The sequence below is a fragment of the Leopardus geoffroyi genome, chromosome A3, assembly GCF_018350155.1.
Source record: "Leopardus geoffroyi isolate Oge1 chromosome A3, O.geoffroyi_Oge1_pat1.0, whole genome shotgun sequence".
NCBI classification, from domain to species: Eukaryota; Metazoa; Chordata; class Mammalia; order Carnivora; family Felidae; genus Leopardus; species Leopardus geoffroyi.
The window spans coordinates 79,976,637-79,994,236 of NC_059336.1; the positions used below are offsets into that span (position 1 = coordinate 79,976,637).

Below are 17,600 nucleotides of genomic sequence, written 5' to 3' on the forward strand. Positions count from 1 at the left end.
TAATTTCACACAAAGCAGAGTTCAGAGCAAGGAAAATTGCCATGGATAAAGACGGACATTACATAATAAAAAAGGGGTCAGTTCTTCCAGAAGATGTAACAATCCTTAACATGTATGCACCTAGCAGCAGAATGTCAAAACATATGAGGCAAAAAGTGGTCAAACTGCAAGGAGAAATAGACAAATCTACTATTGTACTTGGGAAACTTCAACACCCTGCTATTTGTAAAGGACAGATGCAGTAGGCAAAAGGTCTATGAGGACATAGTTGAACCAAAGAGGTCAATCAGTTAACTAGATCTAATTGACATTTATAGAATATTTTGGTGGGAGAGGAGGGAGACATGAAGAATTTTTAGGGCATTTTTAGGGCAGTGTAACTCTTCTGTGTGATATATAAAGGTGGATACATGTTGTTATACATTTGCCAAAACTTACAGAATGTACAAGAATGAACCCTAATGTAAACTGTAGACTTTGGTTGATAATGATGTGTCAATATTGATTTGTCCATTGTAGCAAAGTACCACACTGATGTGGATGTTGATGGTAGGGGAGGATGTGTATGCATGGGTTGAGGAATGTGGGTATGTGGGAACTCTGTACTTTTTGGTTAGTTTTGCTGTGAATCTAAAACTGCTCTAAAAATTAAAGTTTCTTAGTTAAAAATTAGAACAAATGTATCTGGAACCTAATAGTTCCTAAAGGATACTTTGTAAAAGTAGTTTCAGAGAGGTATTTCCATTTTTATTGAAAAATTTGAGGCAGAAGTGTGTGTCATTGAAACATCAAATTAGGTGATAATATGGAATCACTTTGTTCTGATACGTGAAGTTTACATTGTATGAAAGTATATATCTCACTAAATACTATTTATCTATGTTTATTTTAAGCACTGACCCTTTGTTTTGAAATACTGCTCTAAAAAACAGGAAGCTTAATGGAAAAGCTGTGTTTTGTCTACCAAAGAATAATAGGAATTCTCTCTGGTTTATTTTTAGTGCCAACTATAAATACTGTTGCTTTCAAGCAGAAAGAAGAGATTAATGATTATATATAAATATTAAATTATAGGGGATTGCTTTAGGACTAACATGCTTTGGGATTGATTAATATCAAAGTTTCCCATTTTCAAATATTAGCCTCCTAATTTTAATTACTTGATACTTAATGAGCAGTTTACTTAAAAAGGCATCATCTTGAGTTCAGTTTTTTTTCTTATTTATTTATTATTTTAAAACAATAGCAGTCATTTATTTAGCTAATGAATCTGAACTTTAGGCAGAGCTCAGAGGGGAAGACTGTCTTCATATGGTGTCCACTCAACTGGAGGCTAGATGATCCACTTCCAAAATACCTCATTCACTGGCTATTTGGTGCTGGCTGTTTGGCTGGGAGCTTAATGATAGGCTGAGGGCTAGAGGCCAGAGTCCTTATAAGGTAGTCTCTATAAGCTCCTTACAGCATAGTGCCTGTGTTCTAAGAGCAAGCCTCTTATGAGGAACAAAATGGAAGTTGAAGTTTCTTAAAACCTGAGCCAGAAAATTGGCACAGCATCACTTGGCCATGATCTTTTTTGAATTTGCTTTTTTTCTTTTTTTTTTTAGGGCTTTAATTTTGAGTTTCAGCTTCACACCAAAATTGAACAGAAAGTATAGAGTTTCCATATGCTCCCCATGCCCACATATGCACAGCCTCTCCAACAATCAATACCCTGCACCAGAGTGGTATTTTGTTACAATGGATGAACCAATGTTACCCAAAGTCCATAGTTTACATTAGGGTTCACTCTTGGTGTTGTACCATCAATGGATTTTGGCAAATGTATAATGATGTGTATCTATCGGTACATTATCATATAGAATAGTTTCACTGTTCTAAAAATCATCTGTGTTCTGTTTTATCCTTTCCTCTTCTACCAACCCCTGGCAACCATGATTTTTTTTTAACTGTCTTTATAGTTTTGCGTTTTCCAGAATGTCATATAAAGTTGATCTTTGAACAAAAAGTGTTTAAACTGTGTGGGTCCACTTACATGCAGATTTTGTAAAGTAAATGTATTTGTTCTTCCTTACGATTTCCTTAATAACATTTTCTTTTCCCTATCTTACTTTACTGTAAGAATATGGTATGTAAAAATATGACATACAAAATATGTGTTAATTGATTATGTTATTGATAAAATAAGGTTTCTGGCCAACTGAAGTCTATTAGTATAAGTTTTTATATATACTATAGTATAGTATAAATATATATGTAAGTAAATATAGTATAAGTTTTTAGGGAATCAAAAGTTAGATATGCATTTTCTTATTATTTTAAAAAATTTTTTATGTTTATTTTTGAGAGAAAGAGAAAGAGTGAGAGAGACAGAACGCTAGGAGGGGAGAGGCAGATAGAGAGGGAGACACAGAATCTGAAGCAGGCTCCAGGCTCTGAGCTGTCAGCACAGAGGCCAACGTGGGGCTTGAACCCATGAACTGTGAGATCCTGACCTGAGCTGAAGTCGAACACTTAACCGACTGAACCACCCAGGCGCCCCGGCATTTTCAATTTTGCTGGGGGTGTCATTGCTCCTAACCCCTCTGTTATCTAGAGGTCAGCTGTAGTGGGAATTGCCATGATCTTTTGGATAAACAGTCACACAGCCTATATTTATTCCAGGGGATGGGATATAGATGCTTAACTTCAAGTGGGAAAAGGGTCAAAGAATTTTGTCACCAGGTTTTAAAATTGCCACATTCTATATTTGTATATTATAAATAAGGAAATCCAGGTACAATAATACTAAAAGATTTTCCCAAGATTAGATGAGTAGTCAAGGCCAGGTTTTTTAGATTGCCATTTGCACACCCATCCAACTATTCACTCATTCAACATATATTTACTGATCGTCTGCTATGTGACAGTCACTGTGCTAGGCTCCAGAGATTAAATATAAACAAGCAGGGCAAGGTCTCTGCCCTCTACAAGCGCTTACATGTAAGAGCCTGGCAGTTATCCTACATTGTGATAAACACCACTTTACTATGTAGTCTGCAAAGAGAGCCCTGTTCTGGATTTGGTGGTTTAGGGAAGATTTCCTGTATACAGTAACATCTGTATTAAAGCTTGAAAAAAAGGTAGTGTCAACAAAAGGAGTTGAAGGAACAACAACTAAGATGTTCTAGGCAAAAGGAACAACATAGGCAAAGGTCCAGAGGATAGGGAAAGAACGGCAGTTTTAAAAGCTGAAATGAGGGGCGCCCGGTGGCTCAGTCGGTTGAGCATCCGACTTCAGCTCAGGTCATGATCTCACAGCTTGTGAGTTCGAGCCCTGCGTCGGGCTCTGTGCTGACAGCTCAGAGCCTGGAGCCTGCTTCTGCTTCTGTGTCTCCCTCTCTCTCTACCCCTAACACACTCACATTCTGTCTCTGTCTCTCTCAAAAATAAATAAACATTAAAAAAAAAAAAAAAAGCTAAAATGAGTACAATATGGATGGAGGGAGATCGATGGAGTGAAAGATTGTAAGAGGTAGGGGAAGATGAAGAGACACAAAGCTAGAGAGGTAGAGGAAGTACCTCGTCATGATTCACCCTATAAACCAAATTAAATAATTATAGAATTGAAACCTGGAAGCTAGAGAAGTCTTTACAGGTTTTATTCTTTAATTAAACTTTTTACTTAGAGATTATTTGTAGATTCATATGCAGCTGTAAGAAATAGTAGAAAGAAATGATCCTTGTATACTTGACCACTTACACCCTATGGTAGCTTCTTGCAGAATTATAGTACAATAGCACAACCACTACATTGACGTTGCTACTGTCAGGATACAGAACTTTCCATTACCAGTAGGATCCCTTATGTTGAAGTTTTATAGCCACATCCATTTTCCTCCCACTCATCCTCACTCCTTCCTTTTTTTCAAACAGTTGATAATCAGTTTATTAAAATAGTTGATATAAGTATTTGCAGTGGTGACTTCTACCTTGACTCCTGGCTAAATACTGATGGAAGTAATCTGTTTAACATTCTCAGAAGGACTATGCAAGTCAGTGTGAGTCACTTAAGGATCCTCATCTGAAAAATGACTCAAGTTTTAGAATCTTCAGCCTGAGAGGTTTTTCTTGTACTGATTCTTAGAGTTTCAGTACGCATCTAAACTGGTTCTTTCACTTTGAGATTTTTTTCCTTTGAGCCCCTGATCAAGTCAGCTTACACCTTCTCCAGAGGTTTTATACTGTGACTGGTTAGGATAATTCTAATTTGGTGAATCACCACCTCTTGTTCCACAAGTGTCTTTCTAGGAGCCGGTGGACCTGAGCTCTGTTGCAGCTGTGACCATGTCTTCCTCAAAGAGCCCTCACTCCTTTTTTAACCCCTTACAACCACTAATCTGTTTTCCATTTCTGTAATTTTGAACTTTCAAAAAGTATTACATAAATGGAATAAAACAATGTATAACCTTTCCTTTTTCTAAAATTTTCTTAAATGTTTTATTTATTTTTGACAGAGAGGGAGAGAAGAGTGCAAGTGGGGCAGGGGTAGAGAGAGAGGGAGACACAGAATCCGAAGCAGACTCCAGGCTCTGAGCGGTCAGCATGGAGTCTCATGAGGGGCTTGACCCACGAACCGTGAGATCATGACCTGAACCGAAGTTGGGTGCTTAACTGACTGAGCCACCCAGGCGCCCCTAAACTTTCTTCATTCAGAATAATTCTCTGGCAATTTGTGCAGGTTGTAGTTATCAGTGGTCCATTTCCTTTTTATTGCAGAGTAGTATTCCATGGTATGGATGTACCATAGTTTATCTGTTTACCTGTTGAAGGGCATCTGGTTTATTTCTAATTTTGGGGTATTACAAATAAAGCTGCTGGAAACATTTGTGTATTATATAACCTTTTTGTGTGGACCCATGTCCTCTTTTCTATAGGATAAATTCCCAGGAATGCTATTGCTAGGTCATATGGTAGTTACATTTTTTTTTTTTTAAGTAAATTGTCAGACTTTTGCACTGTGTATGTACCATTTTACATTTCCACCAGCAATGTATGATTGATCCAGTTTCTCTGTATCCTTGGAAGTATTTGGTCTTGTCACTGTTCTTAAATTGTAGCAATTCTACTAAGTGTATAATGATATCTTATTGTGGTTTTATTTATTTTTATTATTAGTTTTTCTATGTAGTCTCTACACCCAACCTGGGGCTCAAACTCATGACCCTGAGATCAAGAGTCAGTTGGCTGTACCAACTGAGGCAGCCAAGTGGCCCTGATTGTGGTTTTAATTAACATTTTTGTGATAGCTAATGATGTCGGACATTTTTCATGCACTTATTCTCCATTTATATATCCACTCTGGTGAAATGTCTCTCATCTTTTGTCCAGTTTCTAATGGGATTATTTGTTTTTTGTTTTGTTTTGTTTTGTTTTGTTTTTCTGATGCAAAAGCAAAGAGCCTTTTGATAATTTGTTTTTTAATGTTGAAATTTTAAGGTTCTTTATATATTCTAGATATTAGTCCTTTGTCAGATGTTTGTTTTGAAATTTTTTCTCTCAGTTTGTAGGTTGTCTTTTCATCCTCTTCATAGCACTTTTTTTTTTTTTTTTTTTTTTTTTTTTTTTTTTTTTTTTTTTTTTTTGCATAGGACAAAAGTTAATTTTGATGTGGCTGACTTTAACAGTTTTTTTCTTTTATGGATCACGCTTTGGTGTCAAATCTAGGACCTCTTTGTCTAGTTCTTCATTACAAAGATTTTTCAAAAAAGATTTACAGTTTTGGGTAACTGCCACCTGGGTGGCTCAGTCACTTGAGCATTTGACTCTTGACTTTGGCTCAGGTCATGTTCTCACGGTTCAAGGGATCAAGTCCTGCCCTGGGCTCCATGCTAGCAGTACGGAGCCTACTTGGGACGTAGGATTCTCCCTCTTCCTCTCTTTCTGTTCCTTGCCCGCTTTCACACACTCTGTCTCTCTCAAAATAAATAAATAAACTTCAAAAAAATATAAAGAAAACATTTACAGTTTTATGTTATATCTAGGCCCATGATCTATTTTAAGTTAATTTTTACATAAGTTAGGAAATTTATGTTGAGGTTCTTTTTTTTTCCTAAAGTATATCTACTTACTCAACTACCTTTTATTGAAAAGATTTTCTTTTCTCTATTGAAAAGATTTTGCACCTTTGTCAAAAATCAGTTGTTCATATTTGTGTGGGTCTATTTCTGTGTTATTTATTCTTTTCCATTAGTTTATGCATCCTTCCCTCTGCAAATACTGCGATCTTGATTATTGTAGCTATATCTTAAGTCTTGAAATGGTGAAGACTGATTGCTCCCACTTCATTGCTTTTTTTTTTTTTCTCAAAATTGTTTTATCCTATTTCCTTTGGCTTTCTGTATAAATTTTAGAATAATTTTGTCTGTATATATAAAAATTCTTATGAGGAGTTTGATAGGAATTGCTTATGTATCAATCTGTTTCTTTTCTCTGAAGTAGGCTTGAATAACTTGGCATGCTTTTTTCTGTTTTTCTCCTACCTAACTTTTTGTGTTGATTTGAAATTCCAGTTTCACATTTATAATTATTAATTTTTAACATTTAAAAATTATTTTTGGTTCATCATACTCCAATCACATATATCTTTAGCATAATGCTGCTTTATGTTGACTAGGAGACCAGCAATTTCTCTAAGCTGCCCACTATCAGTAACATAATGTGGAGTCAATGATTATAGTCTAGCAGCATTAATTTTGCCAATAATATTAACGCGATGGTTTGCATTTTTATTTTTTATTCAATTTCTCTCCTTCTTCTGATTTTGTAGCCTAAATTACCTTTGGCTCTGAGCTCCTTGCTCAGCAAGGCTAGATTAAGCAAACAAATCAACACTTTGGGATTGTTTCTTTATCTAAGAGTTTATGGTTTGTGATATACATGAGATGATTTTGTAAAGTAAGAAATTGATGACTTGAAATAATTCTAGACTTTAGGTTGATATGTAGCATTTATTATTTTTGGCTTAAATAGTTTTTGATACAGTTGCGAGTGCTTTTTATACCATGAATTCAAGGGCTTTGTTAGATGCTGTAATTGCAGAAATATGTAGACCCTGCCCTCACAGATTATAATGTGTTGGGTGAAATAGGCTTGTAAACAGGTAATTTCATTACATCGAGGTAAGTATAATGACAGAAATATTAGGCATTTTTGGAATAGAAAGTGGGGGCTGCTTGGATGGCTCAGTCAATTGTGTCCTACTCTTGGTTTCAGCTCAGGTCATGATCTTGCTGTTCACGGGATTGAACTCCGCATCAGGCTGTGCATGCACTGAAGGTGCGGAGCCTGCTTGGAATTCTCTCTCTCTGTCTCACTCAAAATAAATAAATAAATAAACAAACAAACAAACAAACTAACCATGTATATGTATATGTATATGTATATGTATATGTATATGTATATATAAAAGGAATAGAAAAGAGCCCTTACCTTACTAGGGGAGGAGGAATATTGGAGAAGCCATGCTTGAAATGAGTCTCGAATGGTAAATAGGAGTTAATCTGGTGAAGGACATTTAATCTGATGGAAATTAATGTGATGGAAGGACATTTCAAGCAGTTAGAATAATGAACAAAGACACATAAAAAGAAGTAGCATATTAGGATTTCTGGTTGGAGAATTACAAACAGGTTAGTACTATGTGAATGGCAAGTAGGAAGTTTGTGAGGCACCAAAAGATAAGCCAGACCAGATCTTGTGGTGTTGAGCTTGGACTTTATCCTCATTGGTTCTCAAATCTATGAGGTCCAGTGTTTCCTTCCTGTAGTAAATATTTTCTAATGCCCCTTTATTATTTTTAAATAGAATTTATTTATAGTTATAATTCATATAAAATTAACATGCATCATTTCTAACAAATTAACACGATGACATAAATGTACTATAAAGTCAAGTTCTAAGAAACATGAAATAAAGTAATTTGAAATATGTATTTTAAAATGTAAATGTTCAAGCATTACTGCATTAGAACATGTAATGAAGCATACAGATACTTGTACTTCTATGTAGAATCCCTGTGAATGTGCAGCAATAAACATGGACTTTTATAGATGTATTGGTAATTCAGATATTTTAGTTGCTATTGCCATTGGTAATATTCCAAAACGTTCAACAACCTGTTTGTAAAGTTCTGACCAAATTAAAGTACGAATAATATTAGTTTCATTCCCATAAATTTGGTGTTTATTAAAACTGAAAAAAAATTTTTTTATGAAAAAAAGATTAATTTCTAGATTCAGGTAATTATAAACAAGTTTTTCCACATAATGTTAAGTGGAACATTGCCAAGTCATGTGGGACATGAGTCTGTTGGTTTTATGGGATGTTCTTGAGAAGGGGTTGTTGGTAAACTACATCCCAGAGGCCACACTGCCTATTTTTGTATAGCTTATGAGCTAGGAATGAATAGTCTTTATATTTTTATTTATTTATATGTATATTTTAAATTATCAGGGTTTCTTTTTTTTAAGTTTATTTATTTATTTTGAGAGACACAGGAACAGTGGGAGCAGGGGAGGGGCAGAGAGAGTGGAAGAATCCCAAGCAGGTTCTGCACTGTCAATGCAGAGCCTGATGCGGGACTTGAACTCCTGAAACTGTGAGATTATGACCTGAGCCGAAATCAAGAGTTGGAAGGTTAACAGACTAAGCCACCCACGTGTCCCAGAATGGTTTTTATATTATTTTTAGAGAGTTGGACCAAAAAACAACAAAAAAAAAGAGGAATATGTAACACCTTTATAGAAAGTTTGTCAATTCATTTTCTTGAGCATTGTAGGATGCCGATCATCCCTAGATCCTGTTTGCTAGATGCCAGCAGCACTCCAGTCACTATGAAACCAAACATAGCTCCAACATTTTTCAAGTGACTTCTGAGGGCAATACTACCTTGCTGAGGACCACTACCCTAAATGATCAGTTTTCAATATTTTATTCCATCGTGACACACTTAACAAATAGTAATATGCATGATTTATTCCCATGTAGAGTTCTTATGTTCGTAATTTTCTGTTTTTTTCCTTACATTCAAGGAAACAATTAAAATGAAGCAGGAATTGGGGCACCTAGGTGGCTCAGTCAGTTGAACATCTGACTCTTGATTTTGATTTTGAGATCAAGCCCCACATTGGGCTTTGTGCTGACAGTGCAGAACCTGCTTGGGATTCTCTCTCTCCCTCTCTCTCTCTGTCCCTCCCACACACACTCTCTCTCTCTGTCTCTCTGTCTCTCTCTCAAAATAAATAAATAAGAATTTGAAAAAAATAAGGCAAGAATTGTTAATATAAGGTTAACCTTGAAAACCCTCCAGTTTATACTTATAAAAATAAATCTTTACAAACTTCAGTACTTTTATTACTACTAATAACATTACTTGTAACTTATAACTTACATAAGAATGTTTTATAATTGACTGATAACCATTGTAGCAGCTCTTGGAAACCTTAAAGCAGGGAAGTGACAGTATCTATTGACATTTTAGATAGATTACTTTGGTGGGTAATAGAAGATAGACTTGAGGAGGTACAAAGTACAAGCCTAGTTTAGGTACAAGATGGTGGCCTCTCGAGTATTCTATGCTGGGTAGTAGGGACAGAGCAGAGAAGACACATTATTGGAGAATTATTTCAGATATAAAAATCAGTAGAAGTTAATGAACAAAATGTAGGCTTAGTTCTTAACCTTTGTTGCTCATTAGAATTATTTGGGATGCTTTTAAACAATGCCAATGCCTGGGCCCCAATTTAGGATTTTTAGAAATCAGAAGTTCTGGGATAGAGTCTGGGAATTGATATTTTAAAAATGTACCTCATGATTCTAATTTGCAGCTAGTGTTGAGAACCACTAATTCAAGTTGTGGAGGAGAGAGAAGAATAAGGGATAAGTGAGTAGTACCAGGCTGCCAGCTAAGGCTACTGGTTGACGGAGGGGGCATGCTTTAAACAGTGTCTGTTCCATGGTAGCTATTCAGATATTTTTGGTATAAATGAGAACTGATGACTTTGAACTTGAACCAAAACCAGTTCCTTATTTAATTTCTGATTATTCTAAATTTGGGTGAATTAACCCCAGTTCAAAATATAATCGACTGGGACCCAACCAAAATAAATGCTATCAAAGGTAAGGTTATATCAGAATGGATATCTTGATATAATTTGAGGAAAAGAATGATATAAATCACTGATGCTGTGGTGTGATATTGTGAAGCAAAGTGCCAGCTGAAATAATTTGACTTCATTATAGTACATTATACAAATTGATATTTCTATTGAGTGCCTTAGAGAATTTGGGTCCTCAAACCAGGTAAATAGGCAGGTATTCAATATATGTTTATTAAATTATACGGTGAAATATCTTTATCAGAAAGTTGTTATATTTATCATACAATTCTTTTTTATGTTAATGGAAGAATGAAAGGCAGTATGTTTGTCTTTCAGCCCCAATTCTACTTCCTCTACCTATATTCTACCGTACACTGTCTTCCTTTACACTCCTCTGTTCTCACTGCTACTGCCCAAGTTTAGTCAGGATGGTTGGTTTCCAGTGATAGGAATATAGCTCAAACTGTCTTGAATATTAAATTGAATTTTTTGGTACCTGTAGGCAGAAAGGATGCTGAGATAACATACAAAATTAAAGAAATGTTTACAGGAACCAGGGCTTTGGTGATTATAGAGCAGGGATATCATTCCATTAGAACCACTCTCATCTCTGCTTGGCTTTGTTCTTTTTTATTGCAATCAGGCCTTTGCCAACAGATCAAAGATAGCAGTCTGCAACCCAGCCTCATAGCCTTCTGCTTCCAGGATTCCAAGAGGAAAGACCATTTCTACTCCTGTTCTAAATTGAGAAATTGATTTCAAGTAGCTGTTGTTTCCAGAGAAAGGAGGCTACTATGATTTGTCTGGTTTAGAGCTCATGCCAACCCCAGTGGCCAGGAGAGGATAAGGATATACCAAAGAAGAGGCAAGGAAAATCTTGAGACCAAATCATTAAGTCACTGTCCTCTCCAGGGCTCCATTGCCACAGACCCTTGATGATTTTCCACTTCCAGTTTATTTAGCAGCTTACTATTCACAAAACAGCAATGATAATTAAATTTTGAAAATTTATGGAGAAATGTAGAGTAGTATACAATTTCAGAGTAGTAGTATTGTAAATGAGCTATTTGACTGAAGATGGACTACGCAGCTAACATAATGCATTCATTTAACAAAATGTACTTAGTTCTTCTGTGGACAAGGCATTGTATAGTCATAGTATATCAAACCAAGCCTGGGTATAAGGCATTGTGAAATTATATAAGATTTCAACAGAGGATGAGTTAATTCATTTTCTTGTTTTATTATTTAATTATTTAATTTTATTATTTTCCCATCATGGAACTTGGTATTTAAGAATTAGATTCTAGTTATTGATATAGAATTTGAGTGACATGGAATTTTTAACAAGTAGTTTTCTTTTCTTTTTTTAAATATTTATTTTGAGAGAGAGAGAGAACACGAGCAAGGTAGAGGGAAAGAGAGAATTCAAGCAGGCTCCACGCCCAGTGCAGAGCCTGATGTGGGCTTCAATCTCACGACACTGAGATCATGACCTGGGTTGAAATCAAGAGTCAGATGCTTACCTGACTGAGCCATCTAGGCACCCCAACAAGTAGCTTTTCTGATACTCAATATTTGTAAAAAGAATGTTTTTGTTCTTTTAAAGAGCTTATTCTCATTACTGTCATTTAATGATGCTTTTTGAAAGCTGATTTAGTGATCAGAGTCATTCAAAATATGATCTGTAGTTAAGCTATCTTTTTCTAGTTATTTACCAAATTCAAATTATATAATTTTTTCTGTCTTTATAGTCAATTGCATCTGCAGACATGGATTTCAGCCAGTTGGAGGCATTCTTGACTGCTCAAACCAAAAAGCAAGGTGGGATCACATGTGACCAAGCTGCTGTCATTTCCAAATTCTGGAAGAGCCATAAGACAAAAATTCGAGAGAGCCTCATGAACCAGAGCCGTTGGGACAGTGGGCTTCGAGGTCTGAGTTGGAGAGTTGATGGCAAATCGCAGTCAAGGCATTCAGCTCAAATACATACCCCTGTTGCCATAATGGAGCTGGAAATAGGAAAAAGTGGACAGGTGAGCCCAACTTCAATCAATTTCCTTTTATAAACTACATTTCCTGTTACATATTAGATGATAAAAATAATAGGAAAAGACTCTGTTTCCTAGAATCCCTTTTCAGATATGGAATCATCTGAAAATTTGGATACTCCTTGTTGTGGATAGAATCTGGAAATCAGCCTCATGGTCCTGGCAGCTATCTCAAAATAACAAAATGAGTCAATGAGGTGATTGCGCAGAGAGTGGCCACCATTCCATTTTGGTTAGATCTCAGAATTCTTGGCATTTGCTCAGAATTCTTGGCATTTGGTCAGAATCTCCAAAGCAATGATAGAGATGCTAAATAAAGACCAGGAATTGAGATTAAACGACACAGAACAAAACTGTCTCACCCAGTCATCTTTATGGGCAGTCAGATATAGGAGGCAGTGCATCTTAATTACAGCAATGTGTTGTTCCTAAAGACCCTAAGTGTGCTATCTCTGTCCTTGAGCCCACAAATAATTTTTAATGTGATCTTGATTATTTACAAAACAGTTCCTCTTTTTCTTGCAGTTTCCATAGTCATTATAGCAGGTAATTTTAGCATCTACATTGTTTTTCCTGAAGTCATTCAGTTTGTGCTTTAGATGATGCCAGATCAGACTTTTAATGACCTGGTATATGTCTTTGGGGGAAGAAAAAAAAGCAGCAACCCATAATTAGGAAGAGAAAACCCAGATCACTAAATTAGCCAACCAGATTTGTTTTCAGATGAATAATCAAATAAGTGCTTCTATTACATTCTATAGTAGAAATTTATTTTTCTTCTAGGGATGAGCATTTTTTTAGCTGTCAGTTCCCCTCATATATTCCCTTAGGATTTTTCAGTGTTTGTAGTTCTATAATGATACTGATTTTAATTTAAAATGTAATTCCTCTTAAAAAATAATTCTTTTACAAAATATGTTTGGAGAATCATTTCTTTAGTTATTGTAAAATAGTGCTGTTGCTTTTATTGACTTTGGTTTGTCTGACCCTAAAGTCCATTTTTTTAACCATTGTGTTAATATGCCTTCCTTCTATTGTTCTGGACCAAAAATCTGACAGATTAGAAAGGTGTGATAAGTACACTTGGGTATCTAAGTTTACCAACCATTTTTCCAGGCTGTTCATTTTTTATTTGACAATAGTGATTATTTCATTTTGTCTTTAAATATTTATCATTTGGGCAGGAATTGAAAACATGCATATCTATTTTAAGACATTCCTAGAAAGCTATTATAGTACTTCTTTAATTTGATACTGTCTTACTGTTTGAACTCAGGTTTATTATGTGCCTTTTGATTTTAGTAACTTACATATCATCTGAATTTATTGGGTACTGCTATAGGGATTTCTAAATCTACTTTAACATATTTAAAATATTTTCTTTGATCTTGTTATCCAACGTGACATTCTACTCCGTGTGTGTGTGTGTGTGTGTGTGTGTGTGTAGAATGGTTTTGTCAATCAGTAAATCACTACAAATAATTTGTTGGCTAGCTTCGGGGTTATTTTGTGATAAATTAGAACAGGTTGGTAAACTCTTTTTTTTAAGTGGCAAGATATTTTATACTTGACAACCATATAGTTTCTGTCATAAGTACTCAACTTTGTTGTTGTAGCTCAAAAGCAGCCACAGATAATATGTAAATAAGTGGGCATTGCTGTTTCTAGAAAGTTTACTTACAATATAATCAACAGGTCTTAGAAGTCAGAGAGTCCATAAGCCCTTACTAAGGTGAATTACACAGGTGAGGTAGTATATCCCCAATTTCTAGAGAAGGTATCTGAGATAAATACATTACTTGTTTTAGACAGAGCTAACATAGTAAAATGAAAATCACTAAATTGATTTTTTTGAAAAACCATTCACACCAACATTTAGGAGCTTTTGTTAGCTTCTCACAATATTCTGTGCCAAAAAACCAAGTTGGTAGTACAATATGGTAGTCAACAGTATTGATAGGAATATTGCTCAGCAATAAAAAGGAAAGAACTTCTGATAAACACAATAAAATGGCTGAATCTCAAAGTCATTTGCTGTGTGAAATAAGCCAGATATAAACTTTTTATCATAATGTATGATTTCACGCATATAAAATCCTAGAAAATGCAAAGTAATCATGACAAAAAGTATATGTCCAGGTTAAGAGTAGAGGGAGGGATAGATTAGATTACAAAGGAGTGTGGGAAAACTTTTAAAAGTGATAAAAATATTTATTATGTTAATTGTGGCAACAGTTTCATGGATGTATGCATATTTCAAAACTTACGAAATTGTATACTTTAAATGTGCACTATATTGGACATTACTAATACTTCAAAGTTTTTGATTTAAAAAATGGTCACCATTGGGGCTCCTGGGTGGCTCAGTCAGTTAAGCATCTGACTCTTGATTTCAGCTCAGGTCATGATCTCAGGGTCGTGGCATTTAGCCCCATGTTGGGCTCTGTGCTGGATGTGGCTCCTGTTTAAGATTCTCTCTCTTCCTCCCTCTACTGCTCGCACTCTCTCTGTCTTTAAAAAAAAAAAAAAAGGTTACTATGAAAATGATTAAAGTTGCTCTTTAACCCACAAAATGCTTTGAATGCAAATATATTCTTAACAAGAAAAGTTGTAAAAAAAAGAAGTAAACAATAATTTAACCTATTCCGGCAATAAAATATACAGCCCCGATCTTACAGGAAATGTTTTTGTGAGACCTGGATCTTTGGTTAGTTCTTCTGTCAGCTTCTAAGTGAATATTATTTGTGAAGTAATCCACTATATCATATTTCCAGTTTTTAGAACATCTATAGGTAACAAAGTCAAAGTTATTTTCATATGTAGACATTGAATGAGTTTGTGAGAGAAGTGATGAGCCTAGGATACTAAGAGGTTGCTTCCAAGAAGAGTGACCAACTTTTTCGAACTCTGTGTGTATGTGTACATGCATGTATGTGTATTTATATACCCCAAAACAACTAAATTACTGTCTTCAGTTTATGTCATTTAAAATCAGTTGTTCTCAATAATGGTTGCACATAAGAATTGCCTGTGGGGCTTTAAAATTTTTCATGCTTAGGACATTGCTCAGACCAATTAAATAAGAATCTAGGGGGATGGAACCTGGGCATCAGTATTCTTTAAAGCTTATGATTCCTTGGCACAAAAACAGACACATAGACCAATGGAATAGAATAGAAACCCCAGAACTAGACCCACAAACGTATGGCCAACTAATCTTTGACAAAGCAGGAAAGAACATCCAATGGAAAAAAGACAGTCTCTTTAACAAATGGTGCTGGGAGAACTGGACAGCAACATGCAGAAGGTTGAAACTAGACCACTTTCTCACACCATTCACAAAAATAAACTCAAAATGGATAAAGGACCTGAATGTGAGACAGGAAACCATCAAAACCCTAGAGGAGAAAGCAGGAAAAGACCTCTCTGACCTCAGCCGTAGCAATCTCTTACTCGACACATCCCCAAAGGCAAGGGAATTAAAAGCAAAAATGAATTACTGGGACCTTATGAAGATAAAAAGCTTCTGCACAGCAAAGGAAACAACCAACAAAACTAAAGGCAACCAACGGAATGGGAAAAGATATTTGCAAATGACATATCGGACAAAGGGCTAGTATCCAAAATCTATAAAGAGCTTACCAAACTCCGCACCCGAAAAACAAATAACCCAGTGAAGAAATGGGCAGAAAACATGAATAGACACTTCTCTAAAGAAGACATCCGGATGGCCAACAGGCACATGAAAAGATGCTCAATGTCGCTCCTCATCAGGGAAATACAAATCAAAACCACACTCAGATATCACCTCACGCCAGTCAGAGTGGCCAAAATGAACAAATCAGGAGACTATAGATGCTGGAGAGGATGTGGAGAAACGGGAACCCTCTTGCACTGTTGGTGGGAATGCAAACTGGTGCAGCCACTATGGAAAACAGTGTGGAGGTTCCTCAGAAAATTAAAAATAGACCTACCCTATGACCCAGCAATAGCACTGCTAGGAATTTACCCAAGGGATACAGGAGTACTGATGCATAGGGGCACTTGTACCCCAATGTTTATAGCAGCACTCTCAACAATAGCCAAATTATGGAAAGAGCCTAAATGTCCATCAACTGATGAATGGATAAAGAAATTGTGGTTTATATACACAATGGAGTACTACATGGCAATGAGAAAGAATGAAATATGGCCCTTTGTAGCAACGTGGATGGAACTGGAGAGTGTGATGCTAAATGAAATAAGCCATACAGAGAAAGACAGATACCATATGTTTTCGCTCTTATGTGGATCCTGAAAAACTTAACAGAAACCCATGGGGGAGGGGAAGGGAAAAAAAAAAGAGGTTAGAGTGGGAGAGAGCCAAAGCATAAGAGACTCTTAAAAACTGAGAACAAACTGAGGGTTGATGGGGAGTGGGAGGGAGGGGAGGGTGGGTGATGGGTATTGAGGAGGGCACCTTTTGGGATGAGCACTGGGTGTTGTATGGAAACCAATTTGACAATAAATTTCATATATGGAAAAAAAACAGCTTATGATTCCTGTATTTATGTGGAGTTGAGAACCACCATATTAAAGGTAGGCAAATAATCTGGTTTAGAACTTGGTATCAAATTTTTACAGTAAGAATTCAATATATGTCAACATACTTCTACTTACCATAATTTATGGAGTGCCTGGGGACTTTTTATTCAGGAACTAGTTGCGGTAGTGGTGGGTTTTTTGTCTTCCTTTCTCTATTTAAATTGCTTTCTCCTGCTCAGTTTGTCTGCATTACTTCTCTCTTTGGTCCAAGGAGTACATTTGACAATCCGCAGCCAAGTATGTACGTGCATTGACTTTTTTTTATTAATACAATATAAAATACTTTTGGGATATGAGGAAGCCAAAATAATAGAGAAGTCACTCACTAAAGCATATACATTTATGGAAATCTGTAGAGCTAGAGAAAATGAGTATGCATTAGTGACCTAATTACTTATAGTGGATATTTTTCTTCAGTAGAAATAAAAAATTTTGCAAGAATAAAACATTAATTCAGTGGTAGCAGTACACAGAAGATTTTGAGGTGAACATTTCATGTACAAAGAAAGGTACATCAAATGCTTTACTTGTGTGATTGAGAGCCTATCATACTTAGTCATAAATCACTTAGGGTCCCCAAGGCTTGAGGACTGTTGGAATCTGGCATGTGTCTTTAGGAAAGTTTTGTTGTTTCATGTACTTATTTAACTCCATGTTGTTTTCTTTCCTGGAACTTAAATAGAGATTACCATAGAATGTTTGTTGTTTTTTTTAAATAGTAACTTTTAGGGAGATAATTTATATATTTAGTGGAGTTTCATTTATTGGTTATTTTTTTTAATGACTGAATTTTGGTATTTTATGAAGATGTACCAGTTTTTCTTTG

General features: G+C 35.6%; 1 protein-coding gene across 4 annotated transcripts in view; it reads left to right on the forward strand.

Annotated features, from left to right (window-relative positions):
- COMMD1 (copper metabolism domain containing 1) overlaps positions 1-17,600 on the forward strand; it is a 190,155-nt gene that overhangs the window by 71,930 nt on the left and 100,625 nt on the right. For all 4 annotated transcript variants that reach the window (XM_045446185.1, XM_045446184.1, XM_045446186.1 and 1 more), the window contains exon 2: positions 11,894-12,175. In XM_045446185.1, coding sequence (XP_045302141.1) covers positions 11,894-12,175 — 282 coding nt within the window. The remainder of the gene's footprint in view (positions 1-11,893; positions 12,176-17,600) is intronic.